At 48.2% G+C, this 26,053-nt stretch overlaps 1 protein-coding gene across 1 annotated transcript in view; it reads left to right on the top strand.

Annotated features, from left to right (window-relative positions):
• LOC130391474 (intermembrane lipid transfer protein VPS13B-like) overlaps nucleotides 1-26,053 on the top strand; it is a 209,687-nt gene that overhangs the window by 79,504 nt on the left and 104,130 nt on the right. The window contains exons 18-19 of the mRNA XM_056601627.1: nucleotides 1,909-2,043; nucleotides 2,814-2,993. Of these exons, the coding sequence (XP_056457602.1) occupies nucleotides 1,909-2,043; nucleotides 2,814-2,993 (315 nt within the window). The remainder of the gene's footprint in view (nucleotides 1-1,908; nucleotides 2,044-2,813; nucleotides 2,994-26,053) is intronic.

The following is a 26,053-nucleotide window of genomic DNA, read 5'->3' as shown; positions in this document are numbered from 1 at the left end:
GAAGAGGAGGATGAAAGCCTGGAGGCCTGACCTGTCTCTGCTGTTTAAAACCCCACACCAGAAATCCAGAGTGCTGGCTGTGTTCCATAGCGGTGAACTGGACATCCTCCAGGCCTGTTTCTCTCTCTCTGGTAGCTCAGGCCGACTTTGCCTTATTAATACAATACCTCCAAACGCACCGGCAGCTATTAGATCACTGGCCTAGTAAAACACTAAAATCCGATTCTCCTCGCTCCTAGCCTCGGTTTAATGGAGGATTTTTGTTTTGCCTCCTTGGCTTTCTTTGTCGTCTTGTCATTCTTTTTTCTTTCCTCGTTGTCTTTTTTCGCTTTCTTCTTCTATCTTGCTAAATACTCCCTCTCCCTGCTGTTCCCGCATCTCTCAGTTCATCTCACATTCCCGTATGCTTGGACGGGATTTATTGGATCAGGGCAGGAAAAAAAAACAAAAACGGATACATCACCATGTTGTAAACCCTGTGAATATGCGAGGTAGCGTGGACCCTCGTAGGCATTTCATGTAACAGTCTGTCTCTGTGGGAGTCTGGGGTGGGATTATTCTGAGAAGCGAGGCCCTTTGCTGGAGCAGGTGATGCAAGAGTTTGATGTGAATCCCACGGACGGTGCCGGTTGACGGGAAGAATGCTTCACGGGAGGGAGACCTCCTCCTTCCACCGTCAACGAGAGGGGTAATGGGAAGAAAAAAGACCATATAAAAATAAAACCTGAAACATCCTGAAACCTTCCCCCCTCTCGCCCGGTCTTTCTTCCCTCCCTCTCTCGCTCTTTTGAAATATCCTCTCCCCATAGAAATAACATTGACATATCATAAAGGCCGATATGTAATCCACCCCCCCGCCGAAGTGCAAACACTCCCGTCCTGGAAAGATGGCCGACCGAATGTTGTTCCACATTAGTCCGCCATTAACTGAGGGGGATGGTGGTAGTGGGGGGTGGGGGGGTGTATGAGGTAACAGTAGTGTTTAGTGAGTCACGGGTTGACACAGAGTTAGAAACGGGAGTATGCATTATTGGAAATAGTTTTGGAAAGATATATCCTTTATATCGCTCTGTTACTCATGCTCCTAATAGTCCTGCTGTTCAGCTCAAGGGTTTGAGTCGCAAAGCCCAAATGGATTTACCTCAGCAACCTGTCGAGTGGGAGACAAAGGGCTCGACATTTTAAGGTGCCTTATCTTTTATTTGCATCATTTCTAACCACCTTTTTTTTGGTAATATGATTATGTAAGAATTTTTTTTTCTTCTTCTGTAATTCTATCTTGAAGTGTAATGGTTTTCTTTTGAGAAAGAATACAGCTGGTATTAAATGTTTCCTTTCAAAATGCGTACACTTTAGTTTGTCTTCATTGTTGTGTGCTTTAGTTTGTCTTGTGCTTTTATGGTTAAGCATCTCCCCGGTCACATTAATATAACAATTATCCAGGTTTTTGCTTTAAGGGGGGCGATCGGGTGGTTTTGACGGCTTTTCCACGGGTATGTACAATTGTTTGAAAGGTCACAGGTTGAGAACTGAGGTGTGGCAAGGGGTTTATGTTAAAAAGAGAGGCAGAGGTGGCTCTTTTGAAAATCCGAACACCCCCCCCCCCACCGCCCACCCGTTCAAGGCTAACCCTGAACCCAACGGACATATCCAGCAATCCCAGGCCATAGCACATTTTACCAGACACACACACACCCACTAGGGGAAGCCTGGACGTGGCGGGCAGCACCTGGTTTCTCAGGCCTTCAGGAGTGTGCGCGCGAGGTGGGAAGAAAAGGGGTCAAGAACAATTAAAGGCCAATCGAGTGTTAAACAGAACCAAGGCAGCGGCGTTTAAACCCGCCGTGCTGGACTTCATTTTCACGTTTTTCCATTTTTTTTTCTCTCTCTTTTTCCTTTTTTTATGAGGTGTGAAATCTCGGAGCCCTTCGCCGACGCTGGAGTGCTCGGTCCAGAACGTGGAGCTGAAGCTGTGCAGCCGTGCGACGGTGAAATGCGCCTCGGGAACCGTGGGAGCTGTAAAAGTGTGCGCCAGGACTCCAGGTGTGTGCAGCTGTGCCCTGTTAAACTTTACGGCCTGCGGAGGAGGCAGAGATTGAGAAAGTCCGGCCAGACTCCTCATCTTCTCATCTTTTGCTCTCTCTTGCTCGCTCGCTCTCTCTCTCTCACTCTCTCCCTCTCTCTCTCCCTCCCTCCCCGCCTCTTTCTTCATGCACACTCTCTGGTGGGCTTCTCTCACTTCCCCCCCCTTCCAAAACCCCATTCTGGATTCCCCCACACATCTGTGATTCGGTCAGTGGTGTCTCCTGCGACGCTGTCATTGGGACTTGGCCATCTCTGTTCCTTGGCAGCAGAACGGCAGGTCCCTGTCCCAGCAGCAATCTGTGTTATTTGTGCTTGAGTCATACAGCGGATTTGCTGGGTTAAAGCTCGCTCATCTCCTGTAGCTAGAACAGATTATAAGATCTGTGTCGGCTCTTAATGTCAAAAGGTTACAGTAGTAAATTTACAGTTAGGGACCAACTATATTGTCTACACTCTTCCATTCTTATTCACCAAAATGTATGTTTACGACATGGGTCATCCAAGTTAATTGAGGAAGTGGGTTTGTTCTTCCAGTTTCAGAAAGCCTATTTTTCCACACAAACTGAACCTGTTTAGTCATACTGGATGGTCACATAGAATTATCTTCCTCGGTTGTCCTCTCTGTTACGCTCCGAGCCGCAAGTTAAAAAGTTCCTCATAAAGGGAAATGAGCCAATTCAGTACAAGGCGTCATTGCTCACTGTAGTCTCGGGCTTCTTCCCACTCAGGGTCAGAAGAGGGGTCCAAGGAGAAGCTGGTTCCCCTGATCCAGGGCCCGTCCGACACCAGGGAGCTCCACACCAGCCGCTGGCTCAACGAGATCCGCAAGCCCGAGTCCCTGCTGGCCCCGGACCTCCTGGCCTTCTCTGTGCAGGTGCCCCTGCAGGGCGACGACTGCCGGAACTCAGGTAAGGGGGAATCCACTAGTCAGAAGAGGCTTTTATCCTCTCTACTCTACAGCAGGTGTGCTATTTTCTCAATGACTCTTACGAAATTGACCGATCTTTTCTTTTTTTTGTCTTTATGATACATCGTTTCTCTGTTAGCACTTTGTTTGTTGACCTGGCTCTACTTGTGTCGCTAGGCATCCCTTATCCTCGATGTTCGACCGTTTCCGATCAGATGCAGAGCAGATGCTTGGATTTGTGACAGAAACATCTCCTGTCCAAATAGGGCTTGTACATCACAATGCAGCAGGGGATTCTGTTGACTAAATGTATCCCCCCCCAACCCCTATCCTAGGCTGAAGAATACTTTGTTTTACCCTGTCCTGAATTTTGACACACAAAAATCTTTACTAAAAAAAATCCCTATTTAATCGCACATTGCCATCGCAACTGGGTTCCATTGCATATGCTCCAGTACCATAAACCCCTGTCATGTTTTTTCCGCATTGCTCTACTGTCGCTCCGTGCCACGCTGTTTGTTTGTTTAGCAAAAGCCGTCTGTTTGTTTAGCAAAAGCCGATAAGCGCTTTCCACCTTGCTGTCCCTCCCGCAGTATTGCCAACGTGGTCGCTCTCTAGTCTCCAAAGGCTGCAGTGCTTTACTAACAGCCATCAGTCTATGTCACCGCTGGCCTGAGCCAACACCAGCCTCGCGGAGGGCAGCTAACCACCACTGGACGGCTTGGTGCCGTAGGCTTCACCCCCTACAGATCCGTGTATGGGTCTCATGTCCCTGGGACACAGATCCCCGTCCTGGCAGTAGCGGCTGCCTCTTGTGCTGCAGGAGTTCTGTGTATACAAACGATGAATTCCATTCAATGTCACAGATGTTGTTTTTTTTCAGAAGAAATGTGGACTATCTCTGAAGCTCTGGATTGATATAGTGTCCTGGCCTCATGAAGACCAATGTATCCTCTGTCTTAATCCAGCTATGTGCTCACCCGCGGTGCTCCTCTCCTATAAGCTCTTCAGGTCACAGATACAATGATGTGGTCATTGCTGGCCTCCCCTGGTGGACCCCCCCCCCCCCCCCCCCCCAGAGACTTCTCTGATTAGAGAATTTGACAGCAAGATTGATCCCCCCCCCCCCACACCCAACCCCAAGCTCGCTGACAGCTGTACAAAAAAAAAGCTTGAAAAGTGAGCCTCCTCAAAGTGCACTGTGGGATGTAATCCCAGTAGCCTGAGGCCAACATCTTCCACCCTGCACCCCCAACCTCAACCCCAGGTTTCATTGCATGCAGGAATACATGGGAGAGCACTGTAAACCAATAGGCCTCCAGTATTAGTCTTCAGAGTTAGCTCCACCGACACCACTGTACATCACATTTAATATGGACCTGTGGAAATTCAGTGTGCAGCCCTGACCTTAACGCGAAAAGCTTGGCTTAGTATCACGTCAGCCAACAAACCTTGAAAAGCATCAGGGCTGAGACGGAGACGGAGTGCGAAGGGATAGGACGCGAGCTGCACGCTAAGTAGGAACACGCTAAGAAGATAAGCAATGCTTTGTGACGACTGGATCTGAGTCACCCCTTACCAGAAACTCAATCATTGCTGGATATGTCTCCGTCAATGGCTGTCGAGTGGACGGAAAACAGAACAATGAGCGTTGTGGTCTCTGCGATATTTGAACATAAAAACATTAAAAATATATATATTAATAAATAAAAAAAATCTGACGCTGAGCGGTCTCCCTTACTCCAGGGTGTCAGCGTCGATGGATGTTTTGAGGAACCCCTGGTAAATGCTTAGTACGTAGTCTCAGACTATTACCTTGATTTAGTGCTCCCATTATTTCAGCAAAGCAATGGCTCATAAAATATTTTTTTCGGAATATTAAAAAACGATTTTGAACACAATCCAGAGAATCAAGATGGACATGTGTGTCTGCGTATGCATGCGTGCGTGAGCGTGTGTGTGTGGACGTTCAGAGGGATACGAAGGAGCTGTATGGGTGGATGACTCCCAGAAGCACTGAGTATATCTCCAGCAGATGTGGTGCAGCGGAGGCCTGCTCTCCTTCTCATCGCCGCCCCACGCCACTCTGTCTCTTCTCTCCTCCGGCCTGCCTCTGTTTTTAATAGCCTTCGTGCCATTTCATCTCTTCTGTGCCTTGTATTCCTCTTCCCTTTATTCTGTTTTTTTTCCCATCCTTTTTCATCCTTGTGCTTTTGATCCTGTTTGATCCTCATCCTTTTTCTTTTCTGCGTCCCCTGCTCGTCCATGTTACTGCTCCTTATGAGGTAGCGACGGCAGAGTACCCGTGCACGTATACACAGACACGCAAACGCACACACACACAATGGATTGCCCTACCGTAATGCTGTAAGGTCTCGATCTCTTTTTGGGCCCTACTGCAGGCTAGCTGCAAGAAATGATTTGTTTAAAGAGGGTATCTCCATAGCTTATCTACACACACTACACTTTAAAAAGTGTCAGCGTTTGCGCCAAGTGGTCTGCTGATTGAGGAGCTGGTTATGTGTGCCTGCATGTGTCTATGCTCACGCCAAGGTGTTAGTTCGGATATAACTGTGTGTGTACGTGTGCGCGCGTGTGTGTGTGTTGTGCGTGCCTTGTGTAGGGGTCAGACTCATATCAAAGCCACACAGCAGTGGCTGTGTCCCCGCCCCCCAGTCACCCAGAGGGTCAGTGAGGGCCTGTTAGTGTGGCGTTAATGGAATGATGGATGCAACGCCTCGTTCAGGGTGAGATGAAAGGTGGAGAGAGGCAGCACCCCGACAAGGGCCCCGCCCGGGGCTCCCAGGGGGTTGGCTCAGAGGGCCAACAGTTTGTGATCATTGTGACATTTCTGAATCGCTGCAGCCCTTGGCTCCGGCATCAAACACATTTTATTCCTCCCATGTGGCCCTGTTGATTCCATTTAGCGCGTTCCACAACCGTGATCGTTATGCGTAGAGCGCGGAGTGCAGGGAAGGCAGAGCTCCCTCCTTACACCATAGACATGCTGAAGACATTAAGATATAATGAGCCACAATCAGCTTTTATATTCCCTTTTACTTTGAACGGCTGGCTTCTGGTTTTTGCAGGGATGCAACGCAAGTTGGAATGTGCCCCCACCCTATTTTCCATGCTTAACATCTATTCAATGCACGGATATGAAAGTTTAGTGGCAATCTGTTTGAGGCTACTGAAAGGGACTTTATTTGTATGTGCATGCATCTTTGTGTGTGTGTGTATGTGTGTGTGTGTGTGTATATGTTGCGCGTAAATGCTATGGAGCATAGACGCTCTATGTTGTGCTTGAAGTGTATATTCAGGTGTGTGTAATACAACATAGTATTGGGAGATGGAAGAAAGGTCATCGGGGTTTCACCTCTGGCCCAGTGATCTCTGGTTTGTCTCACGTCTGAGAGGATGTGAAACGTTCTGGATCCCCACTGCCCAATTTCCTATTTGGTGGGTCATGGTCTGCTATGTTGTAATGTTGCCTGTTTTGGCTGCTTTTCCCCATAAACACAAAAACAAAAGTAGTTCTGAATATATTTTTTTAGCAAGATTTCCGGTTGCGCTAAATGGAATCAACAGGGCCACATGGGAGGAATAAAATGTGTTTGATGCCAGAGCCGAGAGCTGCAGTAATTCAGAAATGTCACAATGATCACAAACTGTTGGCCCTCGGACATTCATTTTTTATGCACAATGTCCAAATGTGATTTCTATGTAATTATTCAATATAATTGCTTTGAAATAACCATAGCTCAAACTTTGGGACTTTTACTTTTTGAAATTTTGGACACATTCCAATATTGGTTATTTCTCCTCCTTAACTCTCTCACTTTCTTTTATTTCATTCTTAAGCAATCTCGCTTTCGCTCACCCTCTCTCCATCTCTCACCCACGTGTACAGTAGCTTTCTGTGTGCAGACTGATATTTTTGGAAGAGGATCCACCTTTTTATTTTGCTCTAAATGTTTACTGATCTGGAATAAATTCTAGATAAGTTAGAAAAGGACGCTGGTGTCAGAGGAGGGACTGCTGGCCGCCAAACTTGCAGTGACTTCGCTGATTTTAACCCTAATCTGTCTTCGCTTGACTGGGGTTCGCTTAAATGGTTCCAACTGAGGTTGGAACCATTCTAATATATTAAACACAATTAAAGGCACGTGTGGAAGAAATAAGAGTGAATGCTTTGAAATGGCCTCCTTTGATGGGCCTAGATGTTTTATAATAATTTCATAGTTGAAACATTACCCCCTCGCACCATCAAGTGGCAATGAAGTGGCGAAAACTCAAATTGAGTTAAAGTCGCAATGTCTGACATTTCAACCAGCTCGTAGTTTGAAATAACCTGGTAGTATCTAGTCAATGCTGATAGATAGTAATTTCAATAAAATTATCAATAAAATCTCATCCTTTAAATGCTGGCCAACCCATACCTCTCTTTGTTTACAATAATCTACCTACAGACACTCTCATAACCCCTCCCACTCACACCACCCAGCCAGTCGGGCTGCGCTAGTTTGCGTCACCCAGTTGCACAGCCAGTCAGAGAAGATTCGTTTTTTTAATTTTGAAACTCTCCCACCTACCATCTGGGAGGGAATCAATCTTACACACTGTGACTTTAACCTTCAAGCTTTTATATTTCCCTGAACTTCAGTTCTCTTTTTTTGTCTTCAGCTCTTGAGCCAAATCAAAAACAGAATTCATGATGGTGCCTTATGGTGGAAGCCATAGAGGATCAATGCCATGATTTGCAAAGGACCTTCCAATAAATGAGCTAATTAAAATAAATGATGGCGGGATTAATGGATAGATGGATTAAAGGTAATAAGAACCAGGTGATAGGTTTAAGGATTGAGTAAGAACAGTAGCAGTGGAAAACATAAAAAGAGGCAGCGCTACAGACAGGCAGGCTGGCAGACAGACAAGCAGGCATACAGACAGACAAGCAGGCAGGCAGAAGGGGAGTCAGTCAAGCAAGCAGGCAGACAGCGATCTGCCTGCTTCCTGCAGCGATCCACTGGGTAGTGGATCTATAAACTATCACCACATGTAATCAGAGGCTTACCCAAGCCCCAGGCTCCAGACCTAACCTTGGCCGGGACAAGAAACCCCATGGCCACTTTGCAGGCGGGAGACGCCTCATAAATAACCACAGCTCCTCCAGAGACTCTTGATAACGCTGATCCCAGGACAGTCGCTGGCCGGCTGGTGGGCGGACGGGCTGGCAGGCGGGCCGTCCTGCCTAGATCTGGCCTATGTCAGGGTTGATGTATTGGGAGGACTCAGGGGGCCCAGGGCCTGGCCAGTGCCGTGGAGGCTAGGCCAGAAGGGCCTGTTGGGGGACACGTCTGGAGGGGCGGTAGGAGAGGCAGAGGGAGTTGGGTGGCGTTGATGTGCAGGTGTTTCCCTGCTGCCTCACCACAGCACTGACTTTATTCCAGAAAAGGGGGGAGGGTTAGAGGAGTGTGTGTGTGTGTGGGGGGGAGGTTAAAATCGAGAGGGAGAGAGGGGAGGGAGAGAGTGAGAGAGAGAGTTGGCGGGGGACTTGCATGTGTTTTCCCTAGACACGCCAGCAGCTGTGAGACAATGATTTATGCTTTTCTCAGAACTCTGGGATCCGAAAATGTTACATTTAATCAAGTGCACTGAGAGCAGAGCAAATGTTAAAGATGTTCCCCATAAAGGCCTTCCAGTCCTGATCTCTTTACCATTCCCTGGGAGCTGTGGGAATAGGGGAAAAAAAGTGATCTTTAATCTTAATTTAAACATATTGGTGGGGATTATGAAAGCTACATGGAATTAATCCTCAGAGAATGTCCCGGCCGCTCTAATACTAAACATATTTAGTTTCCTAATTGATTTTAAACCTGTTCTTCCGCCCCAACTCCCTCGTCGGTGCTGAATTAGAAGACAGATGCAGAGAGGGGAGAAGTTTGTTTATCCAGACATTTTAACCAAGTTTAATGACGGTCATAAGAGCAGTGTATAGGGGCTACCATTAATGTCCATGGTTAAGCTGCTTTGTTAAGTCGTCAGAAAGTGTTACTTTTAAATATATAAAAAGTTGTCAATTTCCCAATAAATTCACTCTCATTGAAGTGTGCGCACACAGGAATCCTGCTTAATTTCTTAGTGCTGTGCTGAGTACATGTGTTACGCTTGTAACCTGATGCTCAGTGTTGTGGTCACACATGCACTGTGTTCAAACCAACATGTTTATGTTGTTGTGAAGGGATACATTTCATGTGTGTGTGTGTGTGTGTGTGTGTGTGTGTGTGTGTGTGTGTGTGTGTGTGTGTGTGTGTGTGTGTGTGTGTGTGTGTGTGTGTGTGTGTGTGTGTGTGTGTGTGTGTGTGTGTGTGTCGATAGAGGGGGTTCCACCCATGGAAGTCGAGGACAGGTGGGATCTTACAGTACTTGGGTCTCATAGAGCCAGAGACTAATGAGAGCAGGTGGGAATGAGGCAGCAGCACACTTTGATCTGGCCTACACACGCACACACACACACACACACACACACACACACACACACACACACACACACACACACACACACACACACACACACACACACACACACACACACACACACACACACACACACACACACACACACACACACGCACACACACACGCGCAAACACACACTCGCTCATGCACATACACATACACGCTCAAACACTCTCACACACACGCTTCCACACTGCCATGCTGTGAAACCATAACCCTGGGCCAGGCTGGAGATAGGGGAGATAGGGTGTGAATGCGGGTGCTCCCCTGGTAGCCTCCTCCATTACACGTTTTCAAAGGCCTGCCAGACTTTCATATGTCCATCCATCATACTCTTTTTCTGTCGTTTTTTTCCTGCTCCCTGCTCTATAAGCATGTGTTCACTCACTCCTCTGAGTGTAACATCAACAGTCTGCTCTCAGGCAGTCTCTTGATGGCTATAAGCTGCTGCACCCATTTCCCACTGATGGGGAGATATAGGGAAATGGTAGTAAAAAGGCATATATATATATATATACGTGTGTGTGTGTAATGCTTGTGGGAAAACCTGAAGACATGTTTGTGTTGCTAGTCTGGTTGCTCCTGTTCTGACCCAAGCAATAATGTTATGTGAAGAAACAACTGCCTTTCGACATTTTCATCACAAACATGGAACATTTATCGTGATGCATAATGCATGTGTGTCTATGTAGGTACGTACGTACGTTTGTACGTATGCTTTAAAGCATCTTACATGTGTGTCTGTGTGGGTGAATACACGTGCATTGGACAATCAATCAGTGCCAGTACCAAAAGGGAGTTCACAGTTCTTCAATCAGCCCCGATCAGATACTCTATGAAGTGCGCTCTGATGCTCTGTATACACAGCGAGAGATGAATCAAACACGCCTTTTACCCCCCCGTATACTCTCTACTCCGCTGTGATTTTGAAACGGTGCGCAACACCTTCACCTTGTCTTTGACCCCAGGTGTGGTGACAGGTGGAAGGCAGAGACCTCAGGAACTGACAGGCACATGACACCTCTTGAGCCCTCGCTCTCTTGCTCCCCCCCCCCCCCAAGCGAGCCACAACAGACGCCACATTGTTCCCCGTCGGAGCGCACGGCGTTGCGCTCCGTCGCCAGCGGCGCTGGCCCTCTGGACGCGCGCCCAATACGCTGCGCTCGCTGACGCGTGATGATTTGAACAGACAGACTCGTCGAGGAAGCGGCATGTCCTCTGACGGACGGCTTTCCCCCCGCTGACAATCTATTTCCCTTCAGCTCCAAGCAGGCCTCTTCTGGAGAGCAGCCGATGCTTGGATCGGGCCTACCTGCTCTGATTGTTGCTGGACGTTGGCCAAGGAGAGTGGAGCAGTTTGAGTTGTGTAGCTTTTCTGCATGATGTGGATTTATCTATTTATGAAGATCACAGGATTGCATTCGCTGCAAAGCATTCAGTGCATGAGTGTATTTTAAACAGCTCTGTTTCACAAATGGGCCACTTTCACAAACCTCCTCCTCTTGCATGTGTATATGTGGGTCTAGTATGGGTGTGCACCCTGATTTGTGTGTGTGTGTGTGTGTGTGTGTGTGTGTGTGTGTGTGTGTGTGTGTGTGTTTGTTTGTGTGCATGCATGTGAAGCAGAGCAGGTAATGTGGAGATTAAACCCAAGGGAAACCCGCTTTACTGCCGGCTATTCTGGTCAATCACGGCCCATTACCGGAGCTGTTCATCTGTGAAGTGTCGGACTACTTAGGCCAGTCTCACAGTGCTTAAGGCGCAGCCAGGGTGTGAGGCTGAGGGCTGGGGGGGCAAGGGGGACCCACAGCTGGGGGGGGGAGGGGGCTGCTGTCAGCTCTGGGAGGATAGAGTAGGGACTGGGGTACACCGGTACACTGGCACTGAAGCCAGTGCTGAGGCTGATCATCCCCTTGACCAAGGTTCTCATGGCAACCAATGTATATATTTGGAAAAAAAAGTGGTTGGAGTCAAACTGAGGCGTGACCTAAAAGGAAATGGGGCATTACTGTTATTGTTGGTTCAGGTAGATCTGGGGTTAGACAGCAAAGCTCAGCCCTGTAGCCGTGGACCAGGTTCTCCAAACACACAGCTGAGCTGGGCAACTTTAAGTGGGCACACACACTGACTCCAACAAACTGTCAACGCTAAGCACTTTGTCAAGTGCGTGCGTGTGTGTGTTTATCTGTGTGAGATAGAGTTAGGCCGCGAGTGTGAACTGGGGTCAGTGTGGGTCAGCGGTGCTTCTTGTCTGCGGGTCTCGCCCGGAGGGGTCAGGCAGACTGAGGGTTGAGATAATGAGCCCTTCTCCCTGTGTGAAACTAGAGCCAATAAGGCCTCATCAGATTCATTAAGGGGCTCTCTCTCACTTCTTCATGAGCCCTTCAACGCCTGGCTGAGGGGAGAGTTCCCCCAACACTTAGGGCCCAGTGCGGACATTTCTGCCCTGCAGATCCAAGAGGGAACGGGAACAGGCTGCCGTCGGCAGAACTTCTATCTCCCGGTAAAAGCAGCGGGGCGGAATTCACTTAGCATGAGTTATTATTTTCTAAACAAATCTGCCCCCTGTTTTATTGGATTCCCATCCTTTGCCCTGAAAACATTCTCACGATGTTTCCTTTTCCATCATCAGAGGTGCCTTTCTCTCTCTGTCTCTCTCTTTCTGTCTCTCTCTTTCTGTGTCTCTGGCTCTGGTTCTCTCTCTCTCTCTCTCTCTCTCTCTCTCTCTCTCTCTCTCTCTCTCTCTCTCTCTCTCTCTCTCTCTCTCTCTCTCTCTCTCTCTCTCTCTCTCCACCGCTTAACATAGCTCCTTAGTTGCCTCTTATTTATTTCTCCTCATCTTGGGCTTTGGGGGGGGGGGGGGGGGGCAGCGTTGTCCCCGGCTACCGAACAGCTGGAATATGGTGATCTAGCTTGTCAGCTACCGGGTGTAATGCAATTCCCACGGCACCCTGATTCATTTCCCGCTAAGGTGCAATTCATTTTTAATGTTTGTCAGCAGGACACTCAGAGGAGTGGCTGACGTAAGACCTTTCAAGGGTCCCCTCTATACACACACACACACACACACACACACACACACACACACACACACACACACACACACACACACACACACACACACACACACACACACACACACACACACACACACACACACACACACACACACACACACAACACCAACGTCTCCAGCCCTGTCGTTTCAAGTGGCCAAATGAATGCAAAGCTATTACAGTGAGTAATTATAAATTAAGCTCTTTGGAGAGAGCTGCGCAGTTTTGTCTTCAATTGCTTTGCCAGCTGTATCTTTTAAGATTCCTCATCTATCACGACAAAGTAATAGAGAGACTGGAAGGGAAAAACGGGGCTTAGCTTTCAGCTCTGTGTGTGTGTGAGATTCGGTGAGTGTGTGTATATGGCATATAAGCTTTGTATGAGAGTCTGTGAGTTGGCATGCTAGCTGCCTAGTGACCTGAACACTAGCTGTTGATTCTCTCTTCAGTGCCTGATAGAGGAGCAGGGGACAGGTCACTTTAGTTAACCTTAACTAATTGAATGTTGTCAAAGGATCAAAGGTCGCTACATTCCACTCTGTCAGATCAAACATCACAGGCCCAATCAAAACAATTGGCTTCCCCAGATCAGCTAATCAGGGATTTTTTATTCACTCAAATTAGAGGGGATAATGCCTTGGTTTAGGGGGCTAGAGGCAGGAGCCTAGGGATAATGCTGTGTGATGTGTGATACTAAACTGCCTGCCTCAGCCCTTTCTGTGCCGCACTCCGCTCATAATAAACAATATGCAGTGCTACCACTTGGACAACTGATAGACGGATAGCTTTTATTAAATTCTTAACTCCCTTTGTTATTTTAGGCAGCTGTTTCTTCGGGCCGCTTTCAATCGCTTCGGTTACATATAAATGGAAGCCGTTGGTGAAGTATTAATGAGCTAACGGAACATTCAACGGAATCCTTTGTACTCGTCATGTGCGCGCCTCAACTCTGTTTTTGACGCCTTTGAATGTTGTTTTTTTCCGATGCACATTTTCATGATGTGCAGATGTGCGTGGAGCCGATCAAGGGTTATTCTCTTGCTCTTCCCCGACTCTTTGCTGACGGGGAAAAATATTAATTTGCAACTCATCTTGCTTGTGAGCCACGGCTCGCTCTTTCATCTTCCATTAAGGCTGGCCCGTGCTCAGCTCCAGCGGCAGATCCTCCGCCAACCGCCTCTTCCTTATTAGCCGATTATGGGTTACTGATTCATACGCGGCGGCGGCCAAAGTCCCACACAGGCTAACCGGAGTTCACACGGGTTCCGGGGACGCCCGGCCGAGCGAGCCCAGTGTTCTGTGCCGGTAGCCAAGCCAATATGGAGAGCTAGACGCTTGAGTAACCATCAGAAAACACATGGTGAGCCCAAGAGGGAGTAGGGGTGAGAAAAAGCGGATGGGAGCCACACATTAGCTTCAAGCGCCCCCCCACCCACCCGCCTCACCTCGGCCCCATCCTATTCTCACCTCCCTCACGGGCTGGATCCAGAGGTTTGTTTCCCAGGGGTCTCACCGCTGGCCCAGGCAGACGGTTTCGTACGGAGACACGTAAACATGGGGGAGAACAAGCTCCCGACCCGGCCCACATATGAGACATCGGGGGGAGAGGTTGAGGGGCGTACAGAGATGAAGAATAGCAGGAGGGCAGCGGTGTTGGGGCGTGTCCTTGGAAACGTCTTTGATACTGCTTTGGAGATTATTACTGGAGTAGTCCATGAAGCTGTAGTTAATTAAGCTAAAGAAGGGGGGGTGGTGGTTGGAGGGGATGGGTGTATGAGGGAGTTGTAAGGAGTCGGATAGAGAGACAAGAAAAATAAGAGAGACTTGAAGGGAGAGACAGTTCTCACAGATCCGAGAGAATACAACGGTAGAGTGATCAACACAATTATCAGCTGAATACTACAGCGGAGGGGGAGGCGGCGCTTCACACTTGTGGTGACTGGAACGTTAAACTAGCGGCGACAACTTTTAATCCTCCCTTCTCCCTGCCAATGTGTCCTTTGCACACTCGCGAGCAATCAGACATGCACATGCAAGAGACATGCTGGTTATTTTTGGCAAGTCCCATATTTCATGGTTCTTCTGCAGAAGCACAGTAGCACAGAAAGCAGATAGTACACCCTTGCACCATAATAGCCCTACTATGGGATTTCTGGTCTGTCAGTGCTTTGTTGAAGCCTTGTTTGACCCTTTTATTGTTAAAATGGTATTGACTCCCTTAGTCCGAAACAAAAAACAACCATAAACTATTATCCCCACCATGATTGGACGAGTTACTAACAGACCTGAGATTGGCGGCTCAGAGTTCTGTCCCTCTCTCTGTCATCACATATTTATCCCCTTGATATGACCCTTGAGAAGCTCTGTTATTCACCTCAGTTGTGTGTTCCTGAAGGCCTCGTTTGTCATGATGAGAGTCCCCCCCCCTCCGCTCCTCAGACCTCACATGAACATCCCTGCCGTCATTTCCAAGAGATCCAGAGATCCCTGAGTCACCCTGGACTCACTTAAGTGTAAGCAGGCTTACCCTGGCTGGTTCGCCACTGTGATTGGCAGTGTAGACTTTTTGCCCTGTACCACAAAACCATGGACCGGCCATGACTAGGATGTACCACTTGATTGTCGCACCGTACTGCAGTGAGATGGCAGAGTAGGCAAAGTTGTGACAAATTTGTCAGTTTGCGTAATCTTAACTTGCGTTGCTTAACTTCTGAAATGTTTGGCCACGGAAGTTCAAATTGTTTCGCTCATCTTTTCATTGAATTCCAAAGGAATGAACTGGACTTGAGATGGAGGACGTGTTTTTCTCCACCCTTCAACAATGTCATGTTTTCCTTGCTGCTTATTTATGGTTTTATTTTGGTGTTTTTCTTTATTTTATTTTATTCAACAGTTCTCTTTCCCAGACTACTAGTGTCATATTTTGCTCAGTGCTCTTTGTTCATTGCATCAATGAAAATATATGCATATGGTTGAACACGCACATACATACACATGCACACACGCATGCTTGAATGAATGCACACAAACATCTGTTTCTGAAAAGATACACATGTGGACAAATCACGCAGATGCATACGCGAAACCAGAAATAAAACACTCTCACCCCACACTATGTGTAAATTAAATTTCTTCATATACCTCCTCCTCACCTCACGCAGCCAGAACTTGTAAAATTAAACAAACATTTACTTTCTAACAACGAACCGGGCCAGGAGTCGCTCCCTGCCGGCCAACATAACTCTGGGTTTGTCTGTCGCCCCGCCACTATATGATTAAACCATGACCGATGTTTTGGAGAGCGAAGTGTGGACGAAGCAAGGCTTTCATTTGAGGCTTGTTAATGCCACAGTTTAATGCCATCTGGAATCGGTTGATATGTTTGCAGGATTAGTCTGAAGTGTGTCGAAACGGGGCCAAAACGAGCAGGGCCACAAGGGTTTCCACTTTGACGGACTCAGGATGTACAGTTCTATACGGAGGTGGTAGTATTGGGAGGGCGGTGGAGGTGCGGCCTCCTCTTCACGCTCCACCCTTTGTTTCCACAAAGTGGTCAGGAGGAGTCTTCAGGGGAGGTGTCAGATGACTGGAGTTATGATTTAAAATATCACTGCCCTCATAAATATCTTTGACTTATGGCGTTCTCTTGTTTCATACAGCAAAGATGAATGCTGCACATGATTCCAACCACATTTAGCTCTTTATGCGTCGCAAATCATATATTTCCGATCATTGGGTTGACTTTGCATCAGAAACTCGGTGCAGGGTACTCCTGAACTTTCCACATTTTATGGTTTTACAATTAGGTCAAACCCAACACCATCAATAATCCTAAATAATGAGAAAAAATAATATTAGAATTCTACTAAATGTCTTGCTCATGCATTCCCCTTTAGTTGATTTGTGATGATCGTGAGCACAAATTAAATCTATTGATGACATTTCTATTTCCACCCTGTTGCTAAGTGCGTTGTATCTTTGAAATACACCATCACACTTTCTATTCAAAAAAGACTTTACCAACATGTCACTGAATTCGGTTTTCATGGGAATTTCAATGAGTCATTGTATGACACACACACACACACACGCACACAGAGGTTCTCATGCACACAGTGTTGTTCTTGTGCCCTCTGCGTTCTACCTAGTAGCAGGTTTTGACCGTATCATCTGTCTAATGTTAAACTTGATTCAGTGTTGGTGAGTTATGAGCTCCAGCCTGTCAGGGTGAAAGTTGCTGTGGAGGCCACACCAACAGTCCCCCCCCCCCCCTAATGGTGTACCTTGGCTCCCATTTCAGCATATAAGTGATAGCTTTACATATTGCAGGCTACAGGCTCTCGGTGCACAGAATGTGCCTTCAGGCTCCCAGTACAGGGGCAGTGGACCTAATGAGACCACCTCCAGGATGTAGCTGAGGGACAAGACCACAGATAGACGGGCCGCTTTCGCAAACCGTGCGTGTTACAGTAGTGGTCGGCCGATTGTTTTCATGGGTAATATTATCACACTTATATAATAGCTGTGTGCAGGCGTGTTGTATGAGCTGTAATGCAAACGGACAGAGTGGTCGTGTAAATGTGGATATGGATATGTGGACATTTCCATGACATCCACCAACACCCGGCTTCTCCTTGAGGCCTCCATCATAAGAGAGCATTGTACTTACTTGCCCAGCCTTAACACATAGCACACTGCGCTCCACGGCTCTCCCGAGCCCCTGTGTCCAAGGGCCAGCTTGCATATTGTGGTGGTGTTGTGTTCAGGGCAGGCCGTAAATGTATTGCTCTGTAAAGTATTTAGACAGTTTTAACCACTACCAGGCTAGCTGCGGCCAACAGAAGACACACAGAGATGACTTAAAGGGGCTGGATTTATTGATTTCAGGCCATTTCCCCGTTCTTATTGAGAGGGCTTCAGAGCCCTATTGCACTGGTGGGCCTTGGAGTCCACTAGACTGGTTAGTGTCATCTCGTTCAACACACATCTGACCTATGCACAGCGGGGTCGTGACCTCGCCAGGGATACTCATAGTTACAGGAAACATTGACGTCGACACACACTCACACACACATACACATACACACAAACATTCACTTACACACACACACACACACACACACACACACACACACACACACACACACACGTTCACTTACACACACACGTTCACCTACACACACACACACACACACACACACACACACACACACACACACACACACACACACACACACACACACACACACACACACACACACACACACACACACACACACACACGTTCACTTACACACACACAGACATGCCACGCACACAGTGCACCAGCAGGAGTGGTGAACGCACAGGTCCCTGTGATCGGAGGAGTGATTTAGTGTGTTGTTCTGCTCCACAGAGCAGCACTGAGAGTGGAGTTAACAGACCAGGGCTAGACCCCTTGCACCCCAGCCATCTGACCCTGGCCCACACTGCCCTTACTCCTCTCTCTGTCTATTCTCTCTGTGTCTGTCTGTCGCTCTCTGTCGGTCGGCCACTGTCTGTCTGTATTTCTCTCTCTCTCTCTCTCTCTCTCTCTCTCTCTCTCTCTCTCTCTCTCTCTCTCTCTCTCTCTCTCTCTCTCTCTCTCTCTCTCTCTCTCTCTCTCTCTCTCTCTCTCTCTCTCTCTCTCTCTCTCTCTCTTTCTCGACCTCCTAACTTTGTTGACTTTCTCTTTTCTTCCTTCCCGCCTCTCTTCCCTCCTCTCCCCCCGTGTGTCCCCTCCCCTGAACCCAGTCATCCCTATACCCCACTTAACCTCCAGCCACCCCCCCCCAACCCCTCCCTCCCTCCCCCAGCAGGTTGGCCAGGAATGTTAATGGAGCCTGTAGACGGGAACAGATTGGCAAAGGAGGTGACCAGAAGCCCCCCCCCCCCCCCCCCCCCACACACACTTATTACATCCAACCCCCTCCCTTCCCCACCTCACCAAGTATCTCCCCAGCAGTGCCAGACCCTCTGGTCCGGAGAGAGTTATGGTCTCCTGGGTGAGGAGATCACTGTGCTCCCTGGTCTGCTCGGCCTCCCCCGGGTAATGTGAAACCAAGTGTGTCTTAAAGGCCCGGGATCTGTGACACCAGGCTGATACTGGGACGCATCTCATCTTTACTGCCCTGTCTCTCCCTTTAACTTTTAACGCTCCTCTCTCTGTCCCTATCTCTCTCCCTCTCTTTTTCTCTCTTGCTGTATCTCTCTTGTTCTCTCTTTCTCTCTATCTCTCCCTCTCTCTGAATCTTGACTCTCTGGCATCACTTTAATTCCTATGAATCTTCTTTTATCACTCTCTTGATCACTTCAATCCTAGACCGAAACCCATTTACCTCATAACCTCTGTATAAGCTGTGTTGTCCGTGCTCAACTCTCCAGTACGCTTGGAAACTAATCTATGAAAACAGGCTCTTAGCCCGCGGTAGCCCTCCTCTAACCTCCGTGCTCCCCTGCATCACCCACTCCCTCTCCCTCGTCCCCGCCACCAGCTCTCCCATTATCAGCAGCATCTGCACTCTGGGGCGGCATGCTGATGCCTCTCGCTTCTCTGGGACCTTCTTTGTATTTTCATAGGAGGAGTAATAACAAGTCCAAAAGTAGCACAGCCCCTCACCCAAAGGGTGTCATGATGTCATGAATCATCAACACACTGTTGGACGTCTAGATTTGTCCATGAGATCAGCGAATAAAAGGGAGGAAACGAGACGCGGAGAGCCCGGCTAAATGTTCATTACTGGAATTAATAATGAAAACATTTCCCCTGGCCGTAATATGATCTGGTGTTTTGAAAGCTGCAGCTAATGTGTGTGTGCGTCCGTACCCACTGCTTAATCACCTTTCAAACTGAACAGCGGAGGGAGCATTTGTCTGCTGGGCCTGGGGGCAGTAGACCCACATCGCTGGGGCTGAGCTGAACACTCGTGGGGCAGGCCTGGCTCTGGGGCCTTGGACCTCTAGGCTTCCTGTCAGGGCCCGGGATGACTGTGTGTGTGTGTGTGTGTGTGTGCGTGTGCGTGTGCCTGTGCCTGTGAACGATAAATTCTTATAAATAATAATAATAATAATGTGACTCTTAAAAAATATCTTAAACTATAAAATAAAAGTGTCTTTACTGTCCTAAGTAGTCACATTGAAAAGTTATGCATTTTTTTTATTTTATTTTTTATTTGGTAGTTTTAATGGCATCTATTTACAATATTGTTTTTCTATTCAGTTTTGTAAAATGCTATTTTTATTCTAGAGAAAAAGAGGTGTAGGCTACTACACGCACAATTTATCGATTGGCAAGGGTACTAGTCAGGATTGTCAAGTACCGTAATTGATTGCAGTTATTACACATCCCATTTACCAATCCCTAATTCCTAGAAACAAAAGTTTGTCGGAATGGAATCAAAATACTTCCTGAGCTAAATATGGTTCCTTGGAAAATATGGAGGAATTTCAGTTCATTACATTCTTAGATACTTAGGAATATAGGAATAGGAAACCTTTCTAGAAAACTTCTGAAGAATAGTCTAACGAGAATTATCCTTAAAATGGTGTGTGAATTTGACCCCAGATCTGCAGGCTGTCTGGTCTGAGTCTGAGCTGGAGCTGAGCTCAACGGCTTGCAGCAGGGAAGTAGTTAGGAGTCATTAGCGTGGCAGGCTGTCTCCCTGGAGAGGAGCAGTCGGGGGGCGTTCAGAGGAAGAGAGAGTGTTGGAAGAGCACATGTACTGGTATGGCAAAGGGAGAGCTGGAGCGGAGAGAAGCGTTCTGCATACAGTAGCCCGGTGAAATATATATAGTCGTCTTGAGGAGTGAATGGCAGTGTTATCCAATGACCCTGACATATGTTACTTTATAGTGAGCGTAGGCTTATCTACCCCAGGGTTATAACAGTCATAACGACCTGTGTAATGTGTTCGACACGGTGGTGATATGAATAAATATATATAGTTATATAAATTTATAGATAAACGACACACATCTTGAATTTCACGTGGGTGTCTCACTCAATCAATGTCATGTTAAATAATTGAGCGAAGAACATGCAATAACATCAGAGTTGTTTTGATTTGAGTGGACACGTGTGTTGGAGTTTGCATGTGTGTGTATATGCATTTGTGTGTTTGTCTGGATGCGTGTGCGTGCCTGTCACTTGTGTGTGTGTGCGTGTGTGTGTGTGCACGTGTGTGTTGAGCAAGCCAGCGGAGGTCGTGGGGGAGAGGAGGTTGACAGCTAGCAGGAGGAGAGGCCTGGCTGACTGACGTACGGATGAGTCTGGTCTGTCTTAACATGTCACTCTGCGGAGGCCTGGGTTTGCTGGACACTGCCGAGATCCCCTGGCCAGGTGCAGACACTAAATCCAGCCAGCTCCTCCACACGGGGAGATAAATGACACTTTATCTCCATGTGTGGCTCTCTGCATTTGGAAGGGCCTGAGCACCAACAGAGGGTGGCCCCTGGTGATATTAGAGACAACGCTTCTAAAGCTGTGTTATTATTATCTAATATATACTTTTACATGTCTGGCGGGGGCCGATTGTTATTATTTGATGAAGTCCACGGAGATCAACCGCTTGTTTTTCAGATTCTTTGGAAGAATGCATTGTGGCTTTTATATTTCATGATTCACCAGCGTAAGTGGACTTGCAAGAATTTAATTACCGTTTTGACCGTGACTTGACCCCCGCCCTGGTCAGAGTGAGCCTGGAGCATCCAACAAGTTGGAAATATGGCATCCTTTGAGCATAAGTTATAGGATTCATTTTCTTTAGCCCTATGATATCAACACATTGATCTAATTCCCTTTATTTCCTCCTCTGATTAATCACCATATTTTCTGACTGGGCCATTGTCCTCTCGTTGCACTTTGCATATTTCTCTCATCCCATCACGATGCTGCTTGTTGCAAATCATTAGAAGCCAGAACCATAAGCCTTTTATCTGCTGAGGCGAGCGCTCAAACACATATTTGTTGTGGTAAAATCTTGGGAGACAAAATAGCCCACTCCCAAACGCAATTTTCCTGGGTGTGTGTGTGCAGGCAAACGAAGTGGCAGCCACGGTCGTTCAAAGATGCGCGTACACGTTCTCGCGCGTGCGCATTTCCATGTCTCTCTGTTGCTGGCCTGCCTGAGGTTCCTCCAACCGAGCTGGATTTATGGTCACCGTTCGTTAAGTGCTTGGCAGTACACGCAATGGGAGAGCCTTATTGGAAGAGGGAAATAATCATACATTGTCATTTTTTAAAAGGGTGGTCTCATCCCGCTAGTTTTAGCGTCTTTTCCCCTTCGGCTTGTCTGTGACATAGCTCCCAGAGGTCCCAACGGAAACCAATAAGCCGGAGCTAATCTGTAATCCGTGCGAGGGTCCACACTTCTCGACCCCCTCTGCCACTTCCACAGTGTCAAGGGTGGATTTTCAGCACCGCTACCTCTTTGCCCCCCCCCCCCCCCCTCCTATTCCCGCGGCCCGGCCCAGTCAGGCAGTCGCCATGTCAGCTCGATCTGCCCACTCTGTCAGTCCAGTTTAGGGAGGCCCTTTAATGCGTGTCGATTAAGGCGTCAGAGGTCACGCCGCCCAGCCGCTCCAAACCTCAGTGGGGGGTGCGGGGGGGGGGGGTGATTGGGGTCCCTGAGACCGTGTGATAAGAGGCGGACAGGAGGGAGGGAGGGAGAGAGGGAGGGCCGCTCCACAGCAGACCTTTTCAGACGTCACATGGTGGAGTTACAACCCCGCCGGATCGGATCGCTACGCAGACACACACGCGCACACAAACACAGATGCAGCGTGTCCCAGTGACGAGCTATAACATTGGGTCCTTGGTGTTCATGATACGAGCAAGATAAGCAATTTCGACTGAAATGAAAGCATGCCGTCTCACTACACTTACGTCCTCACGATACGGAGCGCTCCCCCTGAGGAAGCCCAGAGCAGGGCCCCAAGCGGCTAGCGTTCTAACCCCCTAACCTTTCTCCAGTGGGTCATTCCGGCTCCCTGCGGTGCCAACATTAGTGTTCACACCTCTGCTATCAGCCACCACCCGTCCTCCTCTGCTGATAGTACCCTCCAAGGGGGCTTCCTTTCAGGGCCACAGCCAGCCCGAGACGTGCCTCAGAAGCTGGGGCCTGACCACTGCACACAACACTGATGATTCATTTTTCTTCATCGACACATATTTATATTTGAATCAGTCTATTTGAATACATTCTCGGCAACCTTGCAACTGGAGCATGTAGGACTTCGCCTCTAACTATCATATGCGCTGTTGTCTCTCCCTCCTACTGTGCCCTGCCCTGATAACCTAGTTGTAATCTCTGACTCTCTGGCTGAGCGGTGCTGGTTCAAGAGTTGAAAAGGAAGAGCCTTATCACGGCCTCCATGGGGTCCTAGGGGCTGGCCCCACAGTAGGGGGCGAGGAGGGGGAGAGCGAGGGCCTCAGAGGGCCCAACCGGAGAGCCGCCGGCAGGGTGCGGGGGCAGTTCAGAGGGTCCCCGTGGAACCCCCTGCCTCTCCCCTGGGTGTGAACACGGGGCGTCCCTCCTGAAGGAGGGGAAGTCTGTCAGAGCAGCGGGGGGCTGGAGACGGCCGTCAGACGGAGAGACAAACAAGGGCCTGCGTCCCCCCGCCATCGGCTGATTGGGGCTGCGGGTGACGGAACACAGCAACAAACAGCTTCTGTTTGTGTAAAGGAGTAAAGATGAGATATCACAGAGGTGATAAGTGGTCAATGGGTCACCGGTTCAGGGTTCGAGATTATTCTCGGTTTAAGGCTCAGAATTAAGGGTCCTAATTAAAAGTATCAAACAAATAAACAGTATATTCGTGTTCAGTTTGGCAGTGCATAGCTTATAGTTTTTGAGTAATCAGTCGATAAATCATTTCAAATGTCCTGATTTCAGAGATTGTAGAGACATGCACTTTCACATAAAAAAATCGTGCACTTTTACAATTTATACCTTGTTTCTTAAGTAAGAAAAAGATGTCTTATATTTTTACAGTTTAATATCTTTGGAAGCCCCTTATTTCTGGCTCCCCTGCGTCCTGCATGGCATGGCAGAGGGGGGGAGGCAGCAGGCCTCCAGCTGGGATGTCCTCACTCAGGGAGGACTCTTATGGTGTGTTCATTAGCTGGCCTATAATGCTCCAGCCTGCGCTGACTCAAAGAGAGGGAGCGAGAGGGGCAGCAGCTTAGTAAATCACCACCGGCCTGTGCTGCTAGGTGGGTGTCTCTGCAGCGCAGGCCAGAGGTGTGACCGCGGCACCGCAGGCCTCCCTGATGATCACTCTGCGGCACACCGCTGCCTCCGGTGGTGACCTGCTGGATACAACGCAGCCCGTAAATCCTCCCAATACACAGTCACGCTCAGCGCCGATCTAAATGCACGCTGTCCACCCTTGTTTTGTGCAGAGAACGTGCTTAAGGGGAACAGTTTACTCCAAAAGACTGAACGATTTTGTGAAACGTTTTTTTTTATTTTAAGTCACAAAACATTTAATGTACAAACATTAAATGTCCCACCCCCTTGAACATGTGCCACTGACTGAAAATGTGAACACAATAAAATAATCAAAGAGAGAAACAAATAAATGACATGAATATTTATTTATTCATTTTTTATTTGACTTGTTTATCAGTGCAGATGAGTGTCTGGTCCTTCGGGGCCAGAGAAAGAGAGACTGCAGACTGGGGAATGTTGACTAACGTAGGAACCCTCACAGGGCGAGCCACCGCAGAGCCGCAGCACGGCTCTTTATGGACACTGGGAGTTCGGGCTTGAAAGGGAGTCTTAATAAACACCATTTGAGAGTTTTAGAAAAAGAGTGCTTCGGCATCACGGCTGTTTGCGGTCCACGGTTTAATGTGTGTGAGTAATTACTTGCAGCTTTTGAAGTGAGCGCACAAATAGTGTCGCAGAAAAACACACACATACACTCGGGACAGAGAGACGTCACTGTTGCATCTGTGGGTTTGATGATGCGAGCGTCATACGACAGGCATGCTCGTATTTTACTTCGGCTGTTTCCCCAGATTCCCCAGACATGCCATGGTTCCATATATATCGGTCTTTGAACGTACTGGGCATGATTCCGGAACGCTGCTGTGTTCAGAGGCGTGGTCTGGATCCACGGGCATGTGACAGGTTGACCCTGCGGTGCCGCGTGGCGTGCAGTGTAGTGCAGTGCAGTGTTGTGTGTGATGGCTTTGGTCTGCGATGGCTGCGGTCTGGTAGCGAGCACAGTGGTAACGCTTGGCTGAAGGGGAGCCTCTGCCCTGCCACACACTGACTGCTCCTCGCAGGCCGGCTGGGATGTTTTCCCCGGCGCTGTGGTTCGGCTCGTCCCAGATAGCCAATAAGAAGAGACGGTGATCGATGAGTGGAGTGTGTGGCTGTGAGCGATAGTTGGATTTGTATTCTCGGGGTGTCGTAAGGATGTGTTGTTCCACACAGAACAATACGCAGGCACACATCTGGTCTCACACACACACACACACACACACACACACACACACACACACACACACACACACACACACACACACACACACACACACACACACACACACACACACACACACACACACACACACACACACACACACACACACACAGACACAGAGCAGCGGACGTAAAAAGTGAGGAGATGCTGTCTATCAGGGTCATTTTAATTAACTACTACTTTATTATGCTGTGTTTAAGTGTGTCGAATCAAATCAATTCTGAAAATGAGTTGTGTATCATTGTTTTTATTGTGTGTTATTGTTATCTACACAGAATAGGCAGAACCACAGAACAAAACAGAAAAACCGTAAAATGATGTTGGCAACCTGCAGTTTGTCAGTCTTAAACAAATACAAATGAAAGTGACAATAGACGAAGACTCAACTGACAAACAAACAACAAGCCCAGTGGGTGGCTGGGTGGGAGAGAGAGAGAGCGAAGGAGATGGTGGAGAGAGAGAAAGAAAGAGAGATGAGCAAGCAATAGCACAGCTCATTTATCTTGCAGAGTGAGTGTTTACGGGCAGCCAGCTCACTGTAACGGCAACATCTCCAGGCCTGTTTAAAGAGTGGGTCACCAGGAAGCCCCCCCTGGGACCTGTGGTCTGACGCCAACCACTTTCTGAGAGGCCGGAGGAGTGCATTTTTGTGTGTGTGTGTTAGTGTGTGTGTGCGCCTGTCTACGTGTGTTTGTGTTTCTATTTGTGTGCACACAGCTGTGTGTCTTTCGTGGGGCTGTGCAGAAAAAAATGCCAAAATGTTGGCAGACAATCTTTAATATTTAGTTCAGCAATAAAAGATGGAGATTAGAATGTTTGTTTACTGGTTCCGTTAAACTGCATCGGAGAGGAGAAAGGTCGGGGCTGTCACCGCCGCAGTGTTTGAAGGGGATGACGTCTGGATCCATGGTGAACTCGGGGACCAACAAGGCCAGTGTTGGGTGGTCTTGAAAAAGGACTTTCCTTGTTTAAGCAG

The sequence above is a fragment of the Gadus chalcogrammus genome, chromosome 11, assembly GCF_026213295.1.
Source record: "Gadus chalcogrammus isolate NIFS_2021 chromosome 11, NIFS_Gcha_1.0, whole genome shotgun sequence".
Taxonomy (NCBI): domain Eukaryota; kingdom Metazoa; phylum Chordata; class Actinopteri; order Gadiformes; family Gadidae; genus Gadus; species Gadus chalcogrammus.
Note: the sequence above shows the minus strand (reverse complement) of the source record. Positions and strands in the feature narration are given on the sequence as shown.